General features: G+C 39.5%; 1 protein-coding gene across 5 annotated transcripts in view; it reads left to right on the top strand.

Moving 5' to 3' along the window:
* LOC104598546 (E3 ubiquitin protein ligase RIN2) overlaps positions 1-19,579 on the top strand; it is a 45,765-nt gene that overhangs the window by 10,292 nt on the left and 15,894 nt on the right. For all 5 annotated transcript variants that reach the window (XM_088890292.1, XM_088890290.1, XM_019197997.2 and 2 more), the window contains 2 exons: positions 17,411-17,497; positions 17,590-17,711. In XM_088890292.1, coding sequence (XP_088746418.1) covers positions 17,411-17,497; positions 17,590-17,711 — 209 coding nt within the window. The remainder of the gene's footprint in view (positions 1-17,410; positions 17,498-17,589; positions 17,712-19,579) is intronic.

Raw genomic sequence — 19,579 nt, 5'->3', positions numbered from 1 at the left:
CCAGTTGAGGACCCCCTTCCCGTGGTTCTTGTTCCATCCCCACCTTCTCTAGTGTAGGCTAATATTGAGAGGCCACCAATAACACAAGTGTATACTCACAAAAGAGCATTGACCCCTCCTCCAATTCAGACCTCGTTGACAGATCCTGTGGTTGCACCTCCTCCTTCTGACTTTGATCTTCCTACTACATTGCGGAAAGGTAAACGTAGTTGCACATCTCATCCTATTTCTCATTATATTTCCATTGCTCACGTTTCTGCTTGCCATCGCCACTTTATATCTTTGCTATCCTTTATTTCCACTCTTAAGACTGTCCAGAAAGCTCTTACCTCTCTAGGGTGGCGACAAGCAATGGAAGAGGAATTGTTTGCTTTACAACACAATCACACGTGCGAACTTACTATTCTCCCTCCTGGTAAGCATGTTGTTGGGTGTAAGTGGGTCTACACAATGAAGTATCTTCCAAATGGCAGTGTGGAACGATTAAAGGCCAAGGGCTATTCTCAGTTATATGGTGTTTGACTATACAGAGACATTATCTCTTGTGGCTAAAATTGGTTTAGTTCGGGTATTAATTTTATTAGCAACAATGTATGATTGGCCTCTCTTGCAACTAGACATCAAGAATGCCTTCTTGCACGGTGATTTGATTGAGGAAGTATATATGGAGCAACCACCAGGGTTTGTTGTTCAAGGGAGGATGGTAAAGTTTGTGGACTTAAAAAGGCAATCTATGGACTGAAACAATCTCCACGTGCATGGTTTGGTAGATTCAGTGAAGTAGTGAAGAACTTTGGCATGAAACAGTGTCAAGTAGATCATTTTGTGTTCAATCGTGACTTAAAAGATGGGAAAATCTTGCTAGTGGTGTATGTGGATAATATTGTCACAACTGGCAGTGACAACAATGGGATTGATAGATTGAAAAACTTCCTACAAGATCACTTCCACACGAAGGATCTTAGTAAGCTGAAATACTTCATCGGAATAGAAGTTGTAAGGTCAAGGCATGGAATTAACTTGTGTCAAAGGAAATATGTCCGTGACTTACTTAAAGAAACAAGGCTGTTAGGTGCCAAACCAGCCGAAACGTCTATGGAACCGAATGCTAAGTTGAGTATTGATGCAGGTGAAGAGTTTGATGATCTTGGAAGGTACAGGAGGTTGGTGGGAAAATTGAACTATTTGACTATCACATGACCAGATATACCATTTGTTGTAAGTATGGTGAGTTAGCTTATGCAACACCCTCGGGTTCCACATTGGGAAGTAGTTCTAAGAATAGTCAGGTATTTGAAGGGTGCTCCAAGCCGTGGTCTGTTATACAAAAGTGGAGGAATTCTTGAGATAGAAGGGTATACAGATGCTGATTGGGTTGGATTTGTGTCAGATAGAAGATCAACTACAGGATATTGTACCTTCCTTGGTGGCAATCTGGTAACTTGGAAGAGTAAAAAACAAACAACGGTGGCAAGGAGCAACACAGAAGCTGAGTACAGAGCTATGGCTCATACTACATGTGAACTAGTATGGCTGAAGAATTTGTTGCAAGAAATGGGGTTCTCAATTGACAGACCCATGAGGTTATACTATGATAATCAAGCTGCTGTACACATTTCTTCTAATCCAGTCTTCCATGAGAGAACAAAGCATATTGAAGTCGATTGCTACTTTGTAAGAGAAAAAGTGTCCGATGGGGTGATAACTACAACCCATGTAAATTCAAGAAACTAGTGGGCATATCTGTTTACAAAGGGGCTGTCTTGGGGCAAAGTAGATTATATATGTGACAAGCTGGGACTATATGACATATATTTTCCAGCTTAAGGGGGAGTGTTAGAGTTGACAATACAAGGGTATTTTGGTCATTTGTCTATCTAATTGAGAGTGAATAGTCTGTTTTATTTAAATTTAAGTTATATGTCCCATATTTAATGAGGGACAATATTGTCTTCTGTAATTCAGCTTATACAATATAAATACAAAGTGGGTCGGTTAGGAGAAGTGACTTTTTCTTTCCTAGGCCAAACCCTTCTCTTTCTTCTTCTTCTTCTTCTCCTCCTTACATACTTCAGACCTAGAACTGAATAGGATTAGTCAACCTATTTACACCAACAATAACTCACAATCCATGCCTCCAATTCTGACTTACCCAACTGCTGACCAACACCCCTTTTTTCAAACTTACCTAGCTCTCAGACATGCCAAGCTTTGCTTATTAACTTTCATCAGATACAACCTAGTCCCTTTTTTCTAGCTCCATGAACACTTTACTAGCAAATTGTTCACCAAGAAGAACACTCCCAATTTCTTACCAATTTGAGCTTCTCTATCCATCAACTCCAAGTCTATCTTCTTATCTTCTTGTCTTAACTTCATTAAATACATTATCATTATCGTCCTTTATTGCTGGGAGTTTTCTTGATTTCTTCCCCTTAATCTTCTTCATATTCTTTCTTTATATCTTCTTCAACATTTTCAGCCATCAGCCTTGTATTGTTTCTTCTTTCCTGGAGGCTGGATATAATCTTCTCATTTCACATCCATCTTTTACAAGCCCTGCCACAATATTGCCTTCTCCGATGCTCTAGCATTGCCTATACTCAAAGTTGCATTTAATCCAGACAAATCCACCTCTTGATCTGAATATTATACTTGCTACCCATTCTCATATACTTTTTGGACTTACTACCTTGACCCTGGACTGCATAATCAACTCTTCAAATGAGAGAATAGTTTGGTGATATTCACCAATGTGATATTTGAGGCCCCTGCCACCAAGGTTCAAAATTTTGACACGACAGGCCCCATATTGGATGTATCATATTGTACCAGCAGGCCCCTAAACTGATATGTTGATACTTTGAACCATACCTGCCACATCTCTTCATGCTATTGTCCTTTTTTGATTGCTCCACATACTATTGTCCTTCTTCAAAACTTCTTCTTCACCTGGCAAAAGTGAACACTCCTGGTTCAGAAGTCCCAAACTGACTTCTATGACCCTTTCTGTGCCAAAAGTGAACCCTTCTTAGATTTAGGCAGTGTGCATAGCATCACTTCTTGCCCATTATTACAGACCCTAAGGCAAATGCTTTTGTATAGAATAGACTCTAGCCCTTACATGTTCTATTTAGAGTTCATTGTTCTTATGGAAAACCATATGTGGGAAGATAAACACTCATGACATCAAAGGAGGAGGATCAGATACCATTTTATCTCAACATGTTTGTATCATGTGCCTCTAGGATGGAGTTAACAACTCACTTGCTTTTACATTTGAAAATAAGGAAGATTTGACATTTTTTGGGGTCTGGTTGAGCTGCAATGGTTGTGGAACCACCTTGGTCCTTACCATGCTACGTCTGTAAGATTCCTGGCTTGTTTACACTTCTTAATAAACACCTTAATCTCTAAGGGGCCAAAGGTTGAGGAAAGGGAAGCAAGATCCATTCCCTTTATCTAGGTTTGTACGGGCCATTTGGTAGTCCTCATGATGGGCTAGGGACTGTGTTTTCTTCCACGCATGTTAATCTGGGCTAACATTATAGGCATGCAAAGTTGCACCAGCAAGCCCATGCCTAATAATTTGCGGATCTAAGCTCCAAATCCATGAGTTTGTCCCCATTCCAACATGTCTATCAATTTATTTTTCCAAGATCAAGAGAAACCTATATGCTGACAATCAGATTCTCCCAATCAAATTAATCAAGGAATTGATTCCATGTTCAAGATTTGATAAAAAATGCTTTTTTTTTGTGCAGATAGATTTGAATATTTTTTGTGTTAGCAAGTATTTTCTTGTTTAGTTTTACATATTTGCATATTAAATGACCTACTTTGGTCATTTGACAAATTCAGTTGTGTCTGAAAATAAATCTGGAAAAGAGTTGTATAGCGGGTATCAATTTGGAAGATAGGGAGGTTGAGGCAATTGCAGAGTGCCTTGAATGTTCTATCTCCTACCTAGGGCTTCCATTAGGGGCAAACCCTAGGGATAATAGTTTTTGGATTCTAGTGATAGAAAAGTTTGAGAAGAGACTAGTTTCGTGGAAGAAGAACCACATTTCCTTGGGTGGTGGGCACATTAATAAGAGCTTCCTTGGTGAACCTACCTACTTATTTTCTGTCTGGCTTTAGGATACCACCTAGGGAAGCAAAGAAGCTGGAGAAATTAATGAGAGACTTCCTTTGGGAACCGGGACAAGGATAAAAGGATCATCTAGTGAAGTGGGAAGTTGTGTGTAGAAACAAAGAGGAGAGCGGTTTGGGATTAGGAAAGGTGGTTCAAAAAAATCTAGCTCCATTGGGGAAGTGGTTATGGCGGTGGCCTTTGGAGAGAGGGAGGCTATGGCATGAAGTGGTAGGAAATATTCATGGAAGTTCAGAGAATGGGTGTGATGCTGGTATATCAAGGCGAGCTACTTTGGCAACACCTTGGAAAGCCATTCATAGTGTTCTTCCCCAGTTCCTCAAGTATGTCGAGTACGACGTTTGTTCTGGAAACTCAGTTCGTTTTTGGGAGGATATTTGGGTTGGAGACACCCCTTTGAAGAACCTTTTCCCTTCACTAGTCTTTGTCTCATTGTATAAGGTAGAGGTTGTCTCAAACTTTATCTTACCTGTGGGAACCCCCTTGGATCTGAATTGGGATTTTGGCTCTCATAAGTGGTTAAGGGATGAGGAGATTGATTCCCTCTCTAATTTGCTTTGTCTTTTAAATCAGGTTTGTTTGGATCCTTCTAAGCTAGAGAAAAGAATTTGGGTTCCCAAGTCCAAAGGGGTTTTTTCTTGTGCTTCTTTCTTTAAGTCCCTCGGTCAATCCCCCTCTCAACAAGTTTTCCCTTCAAAAGAAATTTGGTGCAGGCCTGTTCCTCCTAAGATAATGGCATTTTGTTGGGAAGTGTATCATGGGAAAGTGAACACCTTAGATAACCTACAAAAGAGAGGACCTTTCCTTTGTATCTCACCCAACTGGTGTACTCTGTAGAGCTCATGGGGAGGATTGTTACCATCTACGAATGTCCTGTCCTGTTTCTGCAGAATTATGGGCTTGGCTTTTTTCGTTGTTTGGGTGCAGGTGGAACTTGCTAGCAGAAGTAAGCATGATCTTTAACCCCTCTACCTTCATTTGGCCAAAAAAAGAGAGGAAAAATTATGTGGAGATGTGCTAGAGCAGCCTTGATCTAGACAATCTAGGAAGAAAGGAACACTAGAATATTCCAAGAGAAGGAGAGGAATAGTCAGGGTTTAAAGGATTGTGTGATGAATAGGGCAATACATTGGTTAAAGACCAAGGAACTGTTCCATCAATTTTCCTTTACAGATTTATGGAGAAATTGGTCAGCAGTAGCAAGGTGTTCATCCAGTAAGGTTAGGGCAGCTACAAGATGGATCCCACCATCTGAAGGCTCACTGAAGCTGAATTTTGATGGGAGCAGCTGAGGTAATCCAGGATGCTCTGGAATGGGGGGCGTTCTGAGAAACGAGCTTGGGGAGATTGTACATCAGGGCAGAATTACTAGCAGCCCTACAAGGAGTACAATTTGCAATCAACTGGGTGTAGGGCAGCTACTTATTGAAGAGGACTCCAAGGTGGTGGTGGGGTGGTTGGAGAATCCCATGGATACTATATGGTGCTACAAAAAATGAAATAAAAAAATTTCAGTGGCTGAGTGTCTGTTCTTATACAATGGGTGGGGAGATCAGCAAATGCTTTGGCTAAGCAAGGGGCAATTAGGGAAGTTTTGTTTTGGGCTCAGCTGTAATGCTTGCTTTTTCTTCTTTCTAATTTCCTTGTAATCAGTTGGGAGAGGCTGCAGCTCGCACCTCACCAAGGTCTGTTGTATGAGCTTAAAGCTTTCTATTAAGTTATGAAGTAATAATTTTTTTTTCATAAAAAAATAAAAACAATAAATGGGAGAATTTTTTGACTTTTTTCCAACTTGCCCTTTAATACCCAAAAGATAATCCATATTCCTCCCTTGTTTGCTGTCCCTCTTTACGATATTTCTTCAACAAGCTCGCCCTCTCTTCTCAGTTCTCACTAATAGTCTCTCAATGCCATTGTTGTGGACCAAAGCAACAACAAACTGTGATTTTCATTAGAAAAGCAAGATTAGAGTTCAAATTAAACCATAGAATGGCTTTGGTTCTTCAAGAGGTATGGTGTTGCATTGCACTGTAGAAAAGAATAAATAAAGGTATTCTTCTTCATGCGTTTTCTTTTATCCACAGCAATGGTGTCTATGTGAGACTAAAAAGCAGAAAATAGAGAAGGGTAGAAAAGCAAAAGAGATAGATGGATTGTCACTTTGTGGTTGGTCTTCAATTTCCATCAAGTTCAGCATTATCACCAATTGAAACATGCATTTAGACAATTGCCTGTTTCTTCATCCATTTCTCCCCCATAATAATGCCATCTTTTTTTTTTTGATCAGTGAATTGTAAGATATATTAATTCATAGCCAAAGATAGTACATTTTAGGGAGAGGCACGAGATGCTACCTCCCCTTTAAGGAGGGGAGATGGAAGAAACCATCAACCCTTTAGTTAATAAACATAACAGAGAAGCCCAATACAAGGAGACCTGAGTAGCCCCTTGTTTAGCAAGATAATCAGCAAAGGCATTAGCTGATCTACCCAACCACTGAAATCTAACTGTCATGTCCCTCAATAGACCTTTTTTAGGGTATCCTTAAACTCCCAAGTGACAGTACCTGGGTCAGCCAACCATCCTACTACCACCTTGGAATCTCCTTCAATTATTAAATTCTGCACTCCAAGTTGATAAGCAATCTGTATCCCCTGTGCCGCAGCTAGGAGTTCAGCCCTCACAGAGTCTCCTATTCCCACCGGTCCCGAAAAAAAGGCAATGATGTTGTTGTTCTCATTTCTCAGTACACCACCAATCCCAGACGGTCTTGGGTTACCTTGACTACTTCCGTCAAAGTTCAGCTTAACAAAGCCCTCCATCGATGGAGTCCAAGTTACTTGACTTCTAGGCTTCCTAGAGGAAGTGAGGGCGACTGTAGACCAATTCCTCATTAAATCATCAAAGGAGTAATTATCAAAGAGCTTTAAGGATTTCGGCCACAAAATAGTCCTTGTAAGAATACACTCCTTGACCTCAAGAATGCTTCTTTCCTTCTCCTGAAAAATTCTGGAATTTCTCTCTTCCCAAATAGTCCAAAGGAGAGCTACTTGTATACACTTCAACATAATTCTCCCTCTTCTTGTGGTCCACACGAAGGTAGATGGGGAAAGCAGCAAATTTACCTCAGCTGGCAAGTTCCACCTGCACTCAAACAAATCAAAAATCCAATTCCAAATGGCTGCAGCAAAAGGACAAGAAATCAATAAGTGGTAACAGTCCTCACTCAGTGCTTTGCACAAAATACACCAGTTAGGGGATAAACACAAGAAAGGTCTTTTCTTCTGTAGGTTATTCATCGTATTGATTTTACTGTAGTAAACTTCCCAACAAAACAAAACTATTTTTGGGGGAATAGGCCTAGACCAAACTTTCTTAACTGGGAAAGCCCAAGGAGAGGAACTAGAGCGAAGGTATTTAAAGAAAGATGCACAAGTAAACAACCCTTTTGGAGTTAAAGTCCAAATCCTCCTATCAGAATTGAGTGGGTCCAAACAAACAGAATTAAGTAATAGTTAGAGCTCAGAAGCTGATAAGGATTCCTCATCCCTCAACCCTCTACGGAAGCCAAGGTCCCAATTTGTAGACAAAGGGATATATGGGCACAAAAGAAAGGAAGACACAGTTTTTTTTTTTATAAAGGGAAATGAAGAAGAGAGAGGGGAACAAGTCCTTAAAAGGCAAATTTCCCACCCAAGTGTCTTCCCAGAAAAGAACCATGAGTCCCAGTGCAAGCATCATACCTTACAAAGCGGAGGAACTGGGGGAGGATGCCATGAATTGCCTTCCAAGGTGTTGCAAGAGTTGCCTGCCTGGATACCCCTGCATCCAACCATTTCTGGAACGGCCATGGATATTCGCCACCACTGCATGCCATAACCTCTCCCTCTCTAAAGGCCATCTCCACAACCACTTACCTAGAAGAGCTACATTCTTACAAGCAAGATTCCCTAATCCTAATCCTCCTTCCTCCTTGCTTCGACTAACTATCTCCCACCTAATCAAATGATCCTTCTTTTCTTGCCCCTAGTAGGAATCTTAAAGACAAACAAAAAGTAAACTAGCAAATTAGCAAGTGTGGATTTGAACAAAGTCACTCTACCCCCAACAAAGATATAATTCTTTTTCCAACTTGCTAACTTCTTTCCAAACTTTTCCACAACGGGGTTCCAAAGGCGGCTCTCCTTTGGGTTAGCTCCTATGGGAAGGCCTAGATAAGTTAAGGGCCAGGACGAGGTGGAGCACTCTAAGCAATCTGCAATAGCCTCCAATTCTTGATCATCCATATTGACTCCAACCACACAACTTTTTTCAAATTTGATTTTCAAATTTGATGCCATTTCAAAAAAAATTATTAAGTTCTAAGGTTCCTAACCTTCCTCAAATCACTACCTTCACAAAAGATTATAGTATCATTTGCAAACTGAAGGTGAGTAACGGGCATGCTATTTCTTCCTATTCTCCAACCACTCACTATCCCCTCCCTATCTGCTTTTGAAATCAATCTACTTAACACATCAGCAACAAGAGTGAATAGAAAGGGGGAAAGTGGATCACCTTGTCCTAGGCCCCTACATGCTGGGAAGAAGTCCTTAGCTACTCCATTGACAATGATGGAATAATGGCAAGAATTGAGACAACCCTTAATCCACTTGCACCATCTTTCCCCAAACACAGACTTACTTAGCACCTCTAAGAGGAAACTCTAGTCCATCGAATCGTAGGCTTTTTCAAGATCCAATTTGTAGACAAAGCCTTTTTTACCTGATCTCTTCATCTCCTCCACACATTCGTTAGCTATCAAAATCTGATCTACTATTTGTCTACCTTGTACAAAAGCACCTTGAGCTTGATTAATTAGAGGGGGGAGTACCACTTTGATCCTCAAGGATAAGACCTTCACCAAAATTTTGTAAACACTAGTCACCAAGCTAATTGGTCTGAAATCCTTAGGATGCTTAGCGACAACCTTCTCGCGAACAAGAGCTACAAAAGTAACATTAACTCCAGGGCTAACAACAAAATTATCCTCAAACTCCCTGAAGACCTCAAATAAATAATTTTTAACTGTCCCAACACTCTTGATAAAAGGCCATCGTAAATCCATCTGGCCCAGGAGCCTTAGATCTATCCATTAAGAAAATTGCTTGTCTGATCTCCTCCTCCTCAAAGTTTCTTTCCAACTATCCCCTCTCCCTCTTAGAAAGACTTAACCAATCTAGACCATCCACTTCCACCATGCAGTCAAGAGGTCTTCTCAGAATTGATTTGAAATGATCTACAAAGCATCTGACTATCTCTTCTTGAGAGGAGATTTCCTCTTCATCAATCTCAAGTTGTGCTACAAAGTTTTTCCACCTTCCATTGGCCATCGCATGAAAAAATTTTGTGTTCCCATTAGTGTTTTAAAAGCAAAAGGCGCAAGGCGAGGTGTGCGCCTTTTTGAGGCAGGGGGCACAATTAAAAAAAAAGCTAAAAAATAAAAAAAATGCCAAAAAATTCAAAAAAAATAAAAAATTTATAAAACATAATATTAATAAAAATATAAACTTAAATTTTAAAATAAATGTTTTAAAAACCTATTATCTAAAATTAAAATACATAAACATAATATGTAAAGCATATTCAAATGAGAATTAAAAAATGAAATCAAACATATAAAACATTTTAAAGCATATAAAACCCACAATCTCTTTTTTCTCAATTAAATCAAGTAGCTAATGTGACATATTACATTCCTAATTCTACGAGCCACCTTTGTTTCATGCCCCTCGAGACAAGCCCAAACAAGTCCATTCGCTCGCTCACCGAAGCTTCGAGAACCCCCCTATTTGGTAATGTTGTCCATTCATTCATCCTAATAAAATATCTTCTTAAAAGCAATTAAAGCTATAAAATCATTATTTTTTGTGTGAAAATCAGAATTTAAGACCCTAACATGGACTCGTTTGGGCTGGCCTCGAGGGAAGTGGCATGGGGGTCCAGGGGCGGATCCCCTGGCCCAGCTACTAGACTAAAAAAAATGAAAAAGCGTCAAATTTTCAAAAGGTGCATACCTGGGCTAAGGCACAAGGCACACACCTAGGCGCACCAGGCATGTGCCTTTTGAATGGGCTGTGCCTACGACCTAGGCGAGGTGCCTACCCTAAAATATGCCTCGCCTGTGTGGGCACGCCTTTTAAACCATTGTCTTCCCATTGGCTTCCTTGATCCATTTAACCCTTGATTTTTGCCTCCATGATATCTCTTCTCGCAGCAGGACTTCTTCTAATTCCTTTTTTAGTCTCCATCTCAACTCTCGTTCCTATGCATTCATAGTCCTTTGGGATTCCTTCTTATCCAATTCTTCAATCTGAGCCAACAAGGAAGATTTTAAATCTTCTATTCTCCCAAAATGGTCCTTGTTCTAGGCTTTTAATTTTGTTCTCAAATATCTTAGTTTTTTTATGAAATCTAACTCCTTTCCACTTCACCCCCCTTATCTCTTGACTCCACCAACTCTCAACATTTTTTACAAAGTGTGGGTGAGACAACCACATATTCTCAATCTAAAGGGTCTAGGTTCAGAATCTAAGGGCTCCTCTCCTAACTGAATAGGGCAATGATCCGAAGTAACTCTAGGTAACCCTTTAGCCATCAAGCCCCTCCAATGATTCTCCTAGGCTTCATTGAACAAGAATCTATCTAACTTCGAACAGGTTGGGTTTTCCTGAAAGTTGGACCAGGTAAAATTGGCTTGCAAAAGAGGAATCTCCTTTAGATCACAAGAGTTGATAAATTCATTGAATTTCCTCATACTAGTCGTGATTGATTGATGAGGGTTATTCGACTCAGTTGTGAACCAAATTACATTAAAATCTCCACCTAAGCACCAAGGACCTTCCCATAAACCTTGAATACCATACAACTCCTCCTACAATTCATTCCTCTATATGTAATTATTGGGCCCATACACATTGGTTAGCAGCCAAGTAAAATCACCCTCCACCATTTTGAATTTCAGAGACACAGAGAAGTTACCTACTAATTCTTCAACTGCTTCTACAACATCTTCTTTCCACAAGGTGATTATACCCCCCGAAGCTCCCCAAGAGGGAGTTGAAACCCATCTAATCCCTCTTGGCTTCCAAACACTTCTAGCCCATCTTCTGCCCATCTCTTCTAATTTAGTCTCTTGTAGCATTACAATGTCAGGCCTTTCTCTTCTAAGCATCTCCTTTATTAATCTTCTCTTCCTTGCACTTCCTAAACCCTCACATTCCAGCTTATGATTTTCATTAGGAAAGAGTAGAACAAAACCCCCCAAATATCCCCACCCACCCTTACTTAGGGCCCTTCTTTCTTTCCCCTTGACCACTGAATTCAATATCATCCTCAATATCTGAGATTAGTCTCTCCACCTCTGATCTTTCTTTCTTTTTTTTCCTATTTTTATGTACCCCAACACTTCTCAAACACTCTATTTTCCTTTTTCTTTTCCAATTTTGTAGGGGTAACCTCCATTTGTTCTTCTTCCTCTTTATAATCCTCCAAGAGAGCACAAATCCGCTCCCAAATTCTCTCTAATTCTTCTTCCTGCTTCCTTCTCAATAAAAGCTCTCCCTCCTCTTTTCCACCACCCTTAATCGCAGTCCCACTGTCCCCTCCCTTGGCCATTCTTTCTGGTTGAGAAGCTAAAGTATCTGTTACAGTCATAGGACCCTTGTTAGTACTGAAAACAAATCCACAGACGTACCTGAATCAAGGGAACCGGAAGAGTGGGAACAAGAGCAAAAGGTGCTGGCAGAGGCATTGAATCTAGGCCTGGTCCCCCTGACTGATTGATCTTTGGAAGTTGTCTAGGTTCAATCAAATCTGTGTTAACCAATGCAGCCGAAGCTACCATTAAAGGTTGCCCCCTAATCGGTGACTGCGTGGAACAACAGTAATGAGTTCTGACCCTCTAAATAGATATCCTGAGCATGTTGCAGTCCAAGGGTGGGTTTGTTCGTTGGAGTAGATGTACCCTGTGCAACTTCCGTAACGGCATTTGAGCCCATCAGGACCTTGTGCGAAGTACAAACTGGGGGGAGGGGGGAGGGGGGAGGGAACTGTTGCTCGAATCCCTTTCATTGAGCCACAACCGTCTTCCTCTAGGAACAACAATTCAGTATTTAAACTATCTTCAAAAACATCCTTTGTTTGGGAAAGGTCGATACTGCCAAGGCTCAACGTGTCCTCAGTTTCAGAATTAGAGCACTCCTCATTAGATGAAAACTTCAGGTAAAGTTTCTCTAGGTCGTTTTTTTTGACACAACGAGGATTACGGCAATCTGGAGATGGTCGTTGAGATTTTTTCACAGGAAGCCAATGAAGGGAGCCAGACGTCCGAGCGGGAGCCTTCAAAACACCGGTCACGTGATTCTTTAAAAGCTCATGCGCCTTTTTAAGTGATTTGGTCGGGCCCGCTGATACTGGTCCATTTTGGGCCTTTACCAACATTTAGGTCCCTCAAAATAGAAGGCTCAATAGATGACACAGGCCCACAGCTTATTCTTTGGGCCAAAACTGGGTTTAACCCTCTTCCAACCTGGTTCAACGGTTCACCCACCACTGCTATTTCCTTACATGGTTTGTCTAAATTGCTCTTACCTTGATCCTGAGGAGAAGAGCAATTTGAAAATTCCAAACAACAATCCTTGGCGCCAGAAGCAACCACCTGAGCAACTGATCTGGTGGATGTCAGCCCTGTTCCTTGACCCTTGCCATTTTGACCTTCCAATCTGCTGAAATCTTTAGGAAATCCTAAAGGCTGCCTATCCACTTTTGTGAAAGTATTAACTTTCTCTGAGTACACCACCCCCAACCTGCCACGTAGCTCTAACAATTCTGTCCTCTCATCTTCATCCTGTTGAGCCTCCCTCCACTGATTAGCTTCAATGGAGGAGGCCAACCACACCGGAAGAAAAACCCTGTCAACATTAATAATTATCTTTCTGGGTATATCTTCAGGCTTAACTCCACTCAACAACAAGGCTGCCGAATGTAGGTCTCCCCAAAACTCTCCATCAAGACGGGCACCACATAACACTGCAATGGAGGCTGCTATCTCATGATTCCAAAGGTGGAAAGGCAGCCCAATCTCTTGGATAATCACACCATCTTCAACTGAGAGAAGCTTGGAGTTTGAAGAAGGAGACCACTTAAACAAAGTAAAAGAACCTAAAGCATCCTGAAAACTCAACAGGATCAAGAAGAGCCTTATAATTGTCAAAGGGGGTCAGGATAAAGGTGGTTCTTAGGTTCAACTTTTGTATTAACAAATCAGCAACTTTCCTCCACTCCAAGATCGGACTATTGGCCTCTAACACCAGCATGTCCTCCCAACGTTCTTTCCTTGAATTAACAATCATTGTGGGGAAGTTCTCACAGTTTGCCATAACAAACAGATTCTTCTCTTGCACCTCAACTGCAGTCTTCCAGGGAACCCCTCCCTCTGCTTTATCTTCCCCTTTTCTCCTAAAGGTAAGAAAGGTCTTCAACACTGTGTTAACCTCCTTCCATCCTTGACTATTTTTTCCTTGAGGAAAGCAGACCATTTGCTTCTTACCTTTAGCAAAGAATTCAGACAAAGAGTTGTATGATCCTTTTGAGTTCCTTTTACACTCAATCAAGTATCTTCTTCCTGTCTCCAAGGACCTTTCCTGCCTGCTTAGTTTCTTACCTTTAGTTGCTGCCTCCGACACAAACTCCATGAGCCATTCAACCATCTCGTGTCCTTGAACCAAGACCATAGCCTTCTTCATTTCCCGAATCTTTAGGCTAGGGTGTCCCTTAATCTTCAACTCCTCGAAGAGAAAATCTTTAGCTTCTATTCTCAAAGATTTCCTCCATCATGCAATCTCCACAAAGCCTCTGCTCTCTATCTCTGTTTTCCGAAAATTATGAACTGCAAGGACTTGATTATTACACTTAGATATTTGGTTGAAGCTTTCTCATCCCTTTTTTTGGCATTTACAAGTCTCTTTCCCTGTATCTGATTGTTGATCTCTATTGATTCGGGCCAGCAGATGATTTGGACTTGTCCTAATAACGCCATCTTCTTCACGGAGCTCGTTCTAGACCAGTCTCAACTACCTGTAAAACATAGAAAAGGTTTCGATCTTGGCCATTAGAATGTATGGCTGAGAACGCGATCTAGGGTTCCAAATCGATGTTTTAAAACGTGGAGGCGTGACGCAAGGCGTTCCACTACCTAGAGGCATGAGGCATAGTTCAGAACGTAAGAGGTGTAAGCCTCCCGAACACAAAGAGGCATAAGCCTACTTAAGAGGAGGGGGGATGAGGAGGGAGAAGAGGAAGGAGGATCTCATTTTTCTTTATTTTTAATAAAAATCTTTTATATTAAGAGGAATGAAGATGCATATCACTAGTCAGAAAGGGGGGCTGGGGTGTCTGGGGGCGAAGCCCCCTAGCCAAAGGGGTCCGGGTGCTTAGTCCCTAGTCCACTTTCTTTCCCCTTATCTTTTCTTTTCTTTTCTTTCCTTTCCTTTTCTTTCCCTTCCCTTTATTTCCTTTCCGTTCTTTTTTTTTTTCTTTTTCTTTGTTTTTTCTATCTTTTTACATGGGGTGTGCATGAGGCGTACGCCTCATGAAAAAAGCATATGGGGTGTACGCTTCAGAGGTGTCAGCGCCTCTGGCATATGCCTCAAGGCGTTTTAGGGGTGCCTTGCCTGGAGGCGTGCCTCCAGGCGTACGCCTCCCACACATATTAAAACACTGTTCCAAATATGAGATCAACTGCAGAAGCTTGTGAGATTTGAACATTCTGGAAAAACTTAACTACTGCAGCATCTTGATTTCAGAATTGGAATGCTTGAACTCTAGCAGAGATTTTGGTTTTCAGTGTGCTTAGAGTTAAGAGTTGATTCCTGGAAGAGAAGTTTCAAGTTTACTGCAACATTTTTGATATTCATATTTTAAGAACATGAAGGTTGTTTGGAAACTTGGGAGGTTGAATTTGCTTGATCCATTCATAACTTGTGGAATTAAATTTCTTGAAACTAACAAAGGCTGGTTCTGTTCTCTCTCCAAAACTACTGGGAGTGAGTGTGAAGAGTTTCAGAATCAAATTAATGTGGGGGAAAATTTACTTCTGCATGAGTGATATGGTGTTATAGAAATAAAATGAAGAAATTCAAATGGGTAACACAACACATGAATTTGACTATACAATGGGTGGGAAGGGAGGCTAATTCATTTGCTGATTATCTAGCCAAGCAAGAAGTAACTAGGGATCAGTTGTATTGGACCCAATTGTAATTTTTGTGCGGTTTTTTTTTAAAGAGTGAGGCTGCACCTCGTGCCTCCCCTTGGGATGCTTGTAAGTTTGTAACAGATATTTATCTTTTTTCTGATAATGGATTCTTAATGAACTTTTACCTATAAAAAAAATTACTTCTGCATGATGAATCTATTCATTCTCCAGAATACTATTCTTGTTTAAAATTTTATTGGATTAAATTATTTGAACATTAGAGAGCTTGTTGTAGGAATAGTGAGAAGAGAGAGTGAATTTGTTGCAGAAATAGCATAAAGAGGGAGAGTCTTTTGGGTATTATCACGGGAAATTTGGTCAAAAAATAAAAAAAAATCTTCCTCCTGCTCACTGACTTAACAATTGTTTTCTAAACATAACTGAATTTGTCAAATGACCAAAAACTTGGTCATTTAATAAGCAAATATATCTGTACATCTTAAAGAGGGAGAGTCTTTTGGGTATTATCAAGGGAAATTTGGTCCAAAAATAAAAAAATCTTCCTCCTGTTCAATGACTTAACAATTGTTTTCTAAACATAACTGAATTTGTCAAATGACCAAAAACTTGGTCATTTAATATGCAGAAATATCTGTACATCTTAAAAGAGATGAAATATCTTTGACATTACTGATAAAGAAAAAGAGATATGATGCTTCATCTTTAAACATCTTGCGAACACTCTTGAGATGACAAGTGGAATATGAATTATTTCTTGCAATTTTGTGGTGTTGACTCCTCCATCTCTGCATTGTCAACTCATTTCTTCCATCCATCTTGTTTTTCCTCTTATTCTCATTCTCTTTCTTTAATTCTTTGTTGTTTTTACTATTTAGTTTCTACAGCCCATAATCTTAAATGGCACACCTTAGACCTATTTTCTTTTGGTTTTCTTATATTTTTAGGTACCTCAAGTTCTGTCCAGCACCTTTTTTCTGGTGACATTTAAGATTTGTTAAACCAAATAAGTTAAGGACCTTTTGGTCTCTTTTGCAGCTTGATATTGATACTTCTCCAACAAGAAGTTTCCTTTATTTTACGCCTACTTTTACTCCCCTAGGTTGAATTGCATAAATCATCCAATTATTGCAATTTAAGCATTTAAATCCCATCTAAAATTCAGCGAACAGCCCCTGTTATCTCTTTGATGTTCATAGAAATCTCACATGAAATTTCTAGAGAATATATTTCTGCCTTTTCTCTATTAGTCTAACATTACAGATATTAAAACGTCATCTTCTTCACCTCAAATCAAACCCTCTAATCATGTTTTTTTTTTTTTTTTGATAAGTACCCTCTAGTCATGGTTATGGATATGGAAACTGGAAAGATAAACCTCTCCCCCTAAGCTCTGTCTCTATCTCAAGTGGTTGTTGTTATTGCCTCATTTTTTATTTCTTCAATTTTCTATTCTTAATCTTAATCTTCAGGTGATGGCTTGTTTATGTCATTGTTGTGGCCTATGAACTTTCAATTGCCATATGGAACAATAAGTTAGTCGTAACATATCAAAGAAAGGAATATCAATGAAAAAAGAAATTCCTGAAGCATGGTAAACATGATTTTTATGCAAAGTACTTTTGTGGGAGACTGCCAGATTGTGTAAAAATGTTTCCTTATAATCCCCATGGTTTTCAATTTTATCTCTGGAACTTTCATTTTTTTCAATCTGTTACTTTCTGCAAAGCACTATATATGGATTGTTCTTAATTTGTAACTCTAATGAATTTTGGTCTGCAGATGGAGGTTGAGTTACATTATTCTGATTGCTGACCTATTTTGTACAGTTATTCACAACAGTTGGATAGTTGATCTTATCATTTCCTTTATCTTTACTATATCTTGGGGTTATAAACTCTTAAATAGCAAATTCTAGGTCCTCTATAAAATTCAACATCAATTTCCTTTAGCATTTATCATTTAGTAACTGTTGGTGCAACATCATGTTTCTTATTTAACAGGGAACCTTTCTTCCACTGGTAGTTCCGCCAACAATTTTTCAAGCAGGCATGTGGACAACTTGGTTAATAGTTCTTTGTTCCTTAAAGGTATCATTACATAAATGCTTTGCAACTTACATGATCACTTAGCATGTAGAACTTGAATAGCTCCTTATAAACTTTTTCATACCTGATTACAGATGTTTCAAGCATTGGCTAGAGACCGACTTGAACGGTTGAACGCATCTCCTTCTGCAACTCCATGGACATATTTTCGTGTTTTTTCAGTGTTCTTGTTGGTTCTCTCTACTGATTTGTTCTGGTAGTGCTTTGTGACCTGCTCTTTTTGTAGATGACCATATTTTTTTTTGTGGATTTTGTTTCTTAGAAATGTGGTACATAGTAGATCAGCCATCTTAAGAGAACATGAACCACATTAAATACATTGCCTTTGATTAATTCTTGTTTCTTGATTGTAGACTGGCCTAATGCTTTAGATTATGACATTGTCTTAATACTTAATAGGGAATGTTCTATATCAGCAGAGATAATAGTAGGTTTTAAAAAGGAGAAAAAAATATTAGAGGAAAATTCAGTTTGAAAAGTGAGAATGGTGACTTTCTCTCCTTATATCACAACAGATTAGTAATAGTTTATATACTGTTCAGTTTTTTGGACGATAGGTTGTTTTGAATGAAATCATTTGCAGTTGCTTATCAGAAAAAAAGGCTTAGTAATAGTGCAATTTAAGTGAAGAGGAGAAGAATTGCTCTGTTAGGAAGAAAATGAGTATCTCTTTCAAATGTACTCAGACATTTAGAATGTTTATCGTGTGAAATGATATCCATTCATGTTTTCTGAAATGGGTATCTTTTTTTTTTTATTATTTTAGTTTTGTTTTCTGAAATGATGTCCATTCATATATGTGCAAGAGATGATACTTGATAGTGGGTAGGTGTGACTCCTTTCCATTTTGGGAGAGAGGAAATAACATAACAAATGCTGGACACGATGACATGAGGGTTTAAATTATGCTCCTATTGAATATAAGAAAGTTGGTATCATAGGGGAACTTTTGTAATTTCCTGTCGTTAATGTAAATATATCTTTTTGGTAATAAATAAAAAATAAAATCTTCTTAAAGAGATAGATAGTACAAAAGGTGACAAGATATCACCCACAGAAATTTAAAACCCACGCCTACATCATTAAGACCCTCCAACCCCTTTTAATACAAATTTTCCTTCCCCATTTTTACAGGCACACACAGGACTCACTGCCCATCTCAAAGCACTTCAGCACCCAACAACCTCCTTTACTATCCTCAAATCAACAATGATCTTAATAACTTTTACCAACCAAATCTTCTGTTTAAAGCTTTATTCATTCATAGGAAACCTCTTTTCCAAATCCTGGAACAGTTTTTCTAGCAAAATTGTCCCCTCATAAAACGTATAACCCCTAACAACTTGCTTACTTGGACTTCAGTTTCCACTATCTTTTCCAAATCCACACTGCTTTCTACTTTTCTCACTTGATCCAAAGCCACCTCCTCATCTTTCTCTTCCCCTTCTGAATTTTGTTCTTCCGTTTCACACTCCATCCCTGGCATCATCTCCTCTTTTGTCAAGATATTTTCTTTTTGAACAGCAGGTGGGCTCCATCTTCTTCTCCTTGGCCTCTTTCTCCACTGAATCCATATTACTGCTTCTTCTATCAATACTCTTAATTCTATTCCTGTTTTCTTATCTCCTTTCTCTTATAAATCCTCTTATACCTACTGAAAGGTCCAACCCCAAAGAGGCCTGCCTTTAGCCAATGGAAGACCTTGGTAACATGAACTAAGTGACCATTGTTTGACCCCTTAGATTTGAAGTGAATAATGAACATCATGTTCACACGCCAATAGAGATCTTAGATTTGGCATTTGTGGCGATGAAGATGGCAATGGAGTAGGGGAGGGGAGAACAAAACAGTGGTGGTGGTGTGGTGTCTCTGGAGGTGTCACTGGTGGGTGGCGATGCGATTTTGATGGCAGCTAATCTTTAGGGTTAGGGTTTCTTGTCTCAATGAAATGGAAGAGAAGAAGGGAACCCTGGAACCAAACGAAAACCAAAACCTTTCTTCAATGGGTTTTGGACCTTCTGTTATTTTTGTTTTAACACTTATTAAACTTTCCAATTTTAGGTC

Source organism: Nelumbo nucifera, chromosome 6 (assembly GCF_055504915.1).
Source record: "Nelumbo nucifera cultivar China Antique chromosome 6, China Antique-T2T, whole genome shotgun sequence".
NCBI classification, from domain to species: Eukaryota; Viridiplantae; Streptophyta; class Magnoliopsida; order Proteales; family Nelumbonaceae; genus Nelumbo; species Nelumbo nucifera.
The sequence above is the reverse complement of the archived record's forward strand: the minus strand, read 5'-3'. Positions and strand labels throughout refer to the sequence as shown.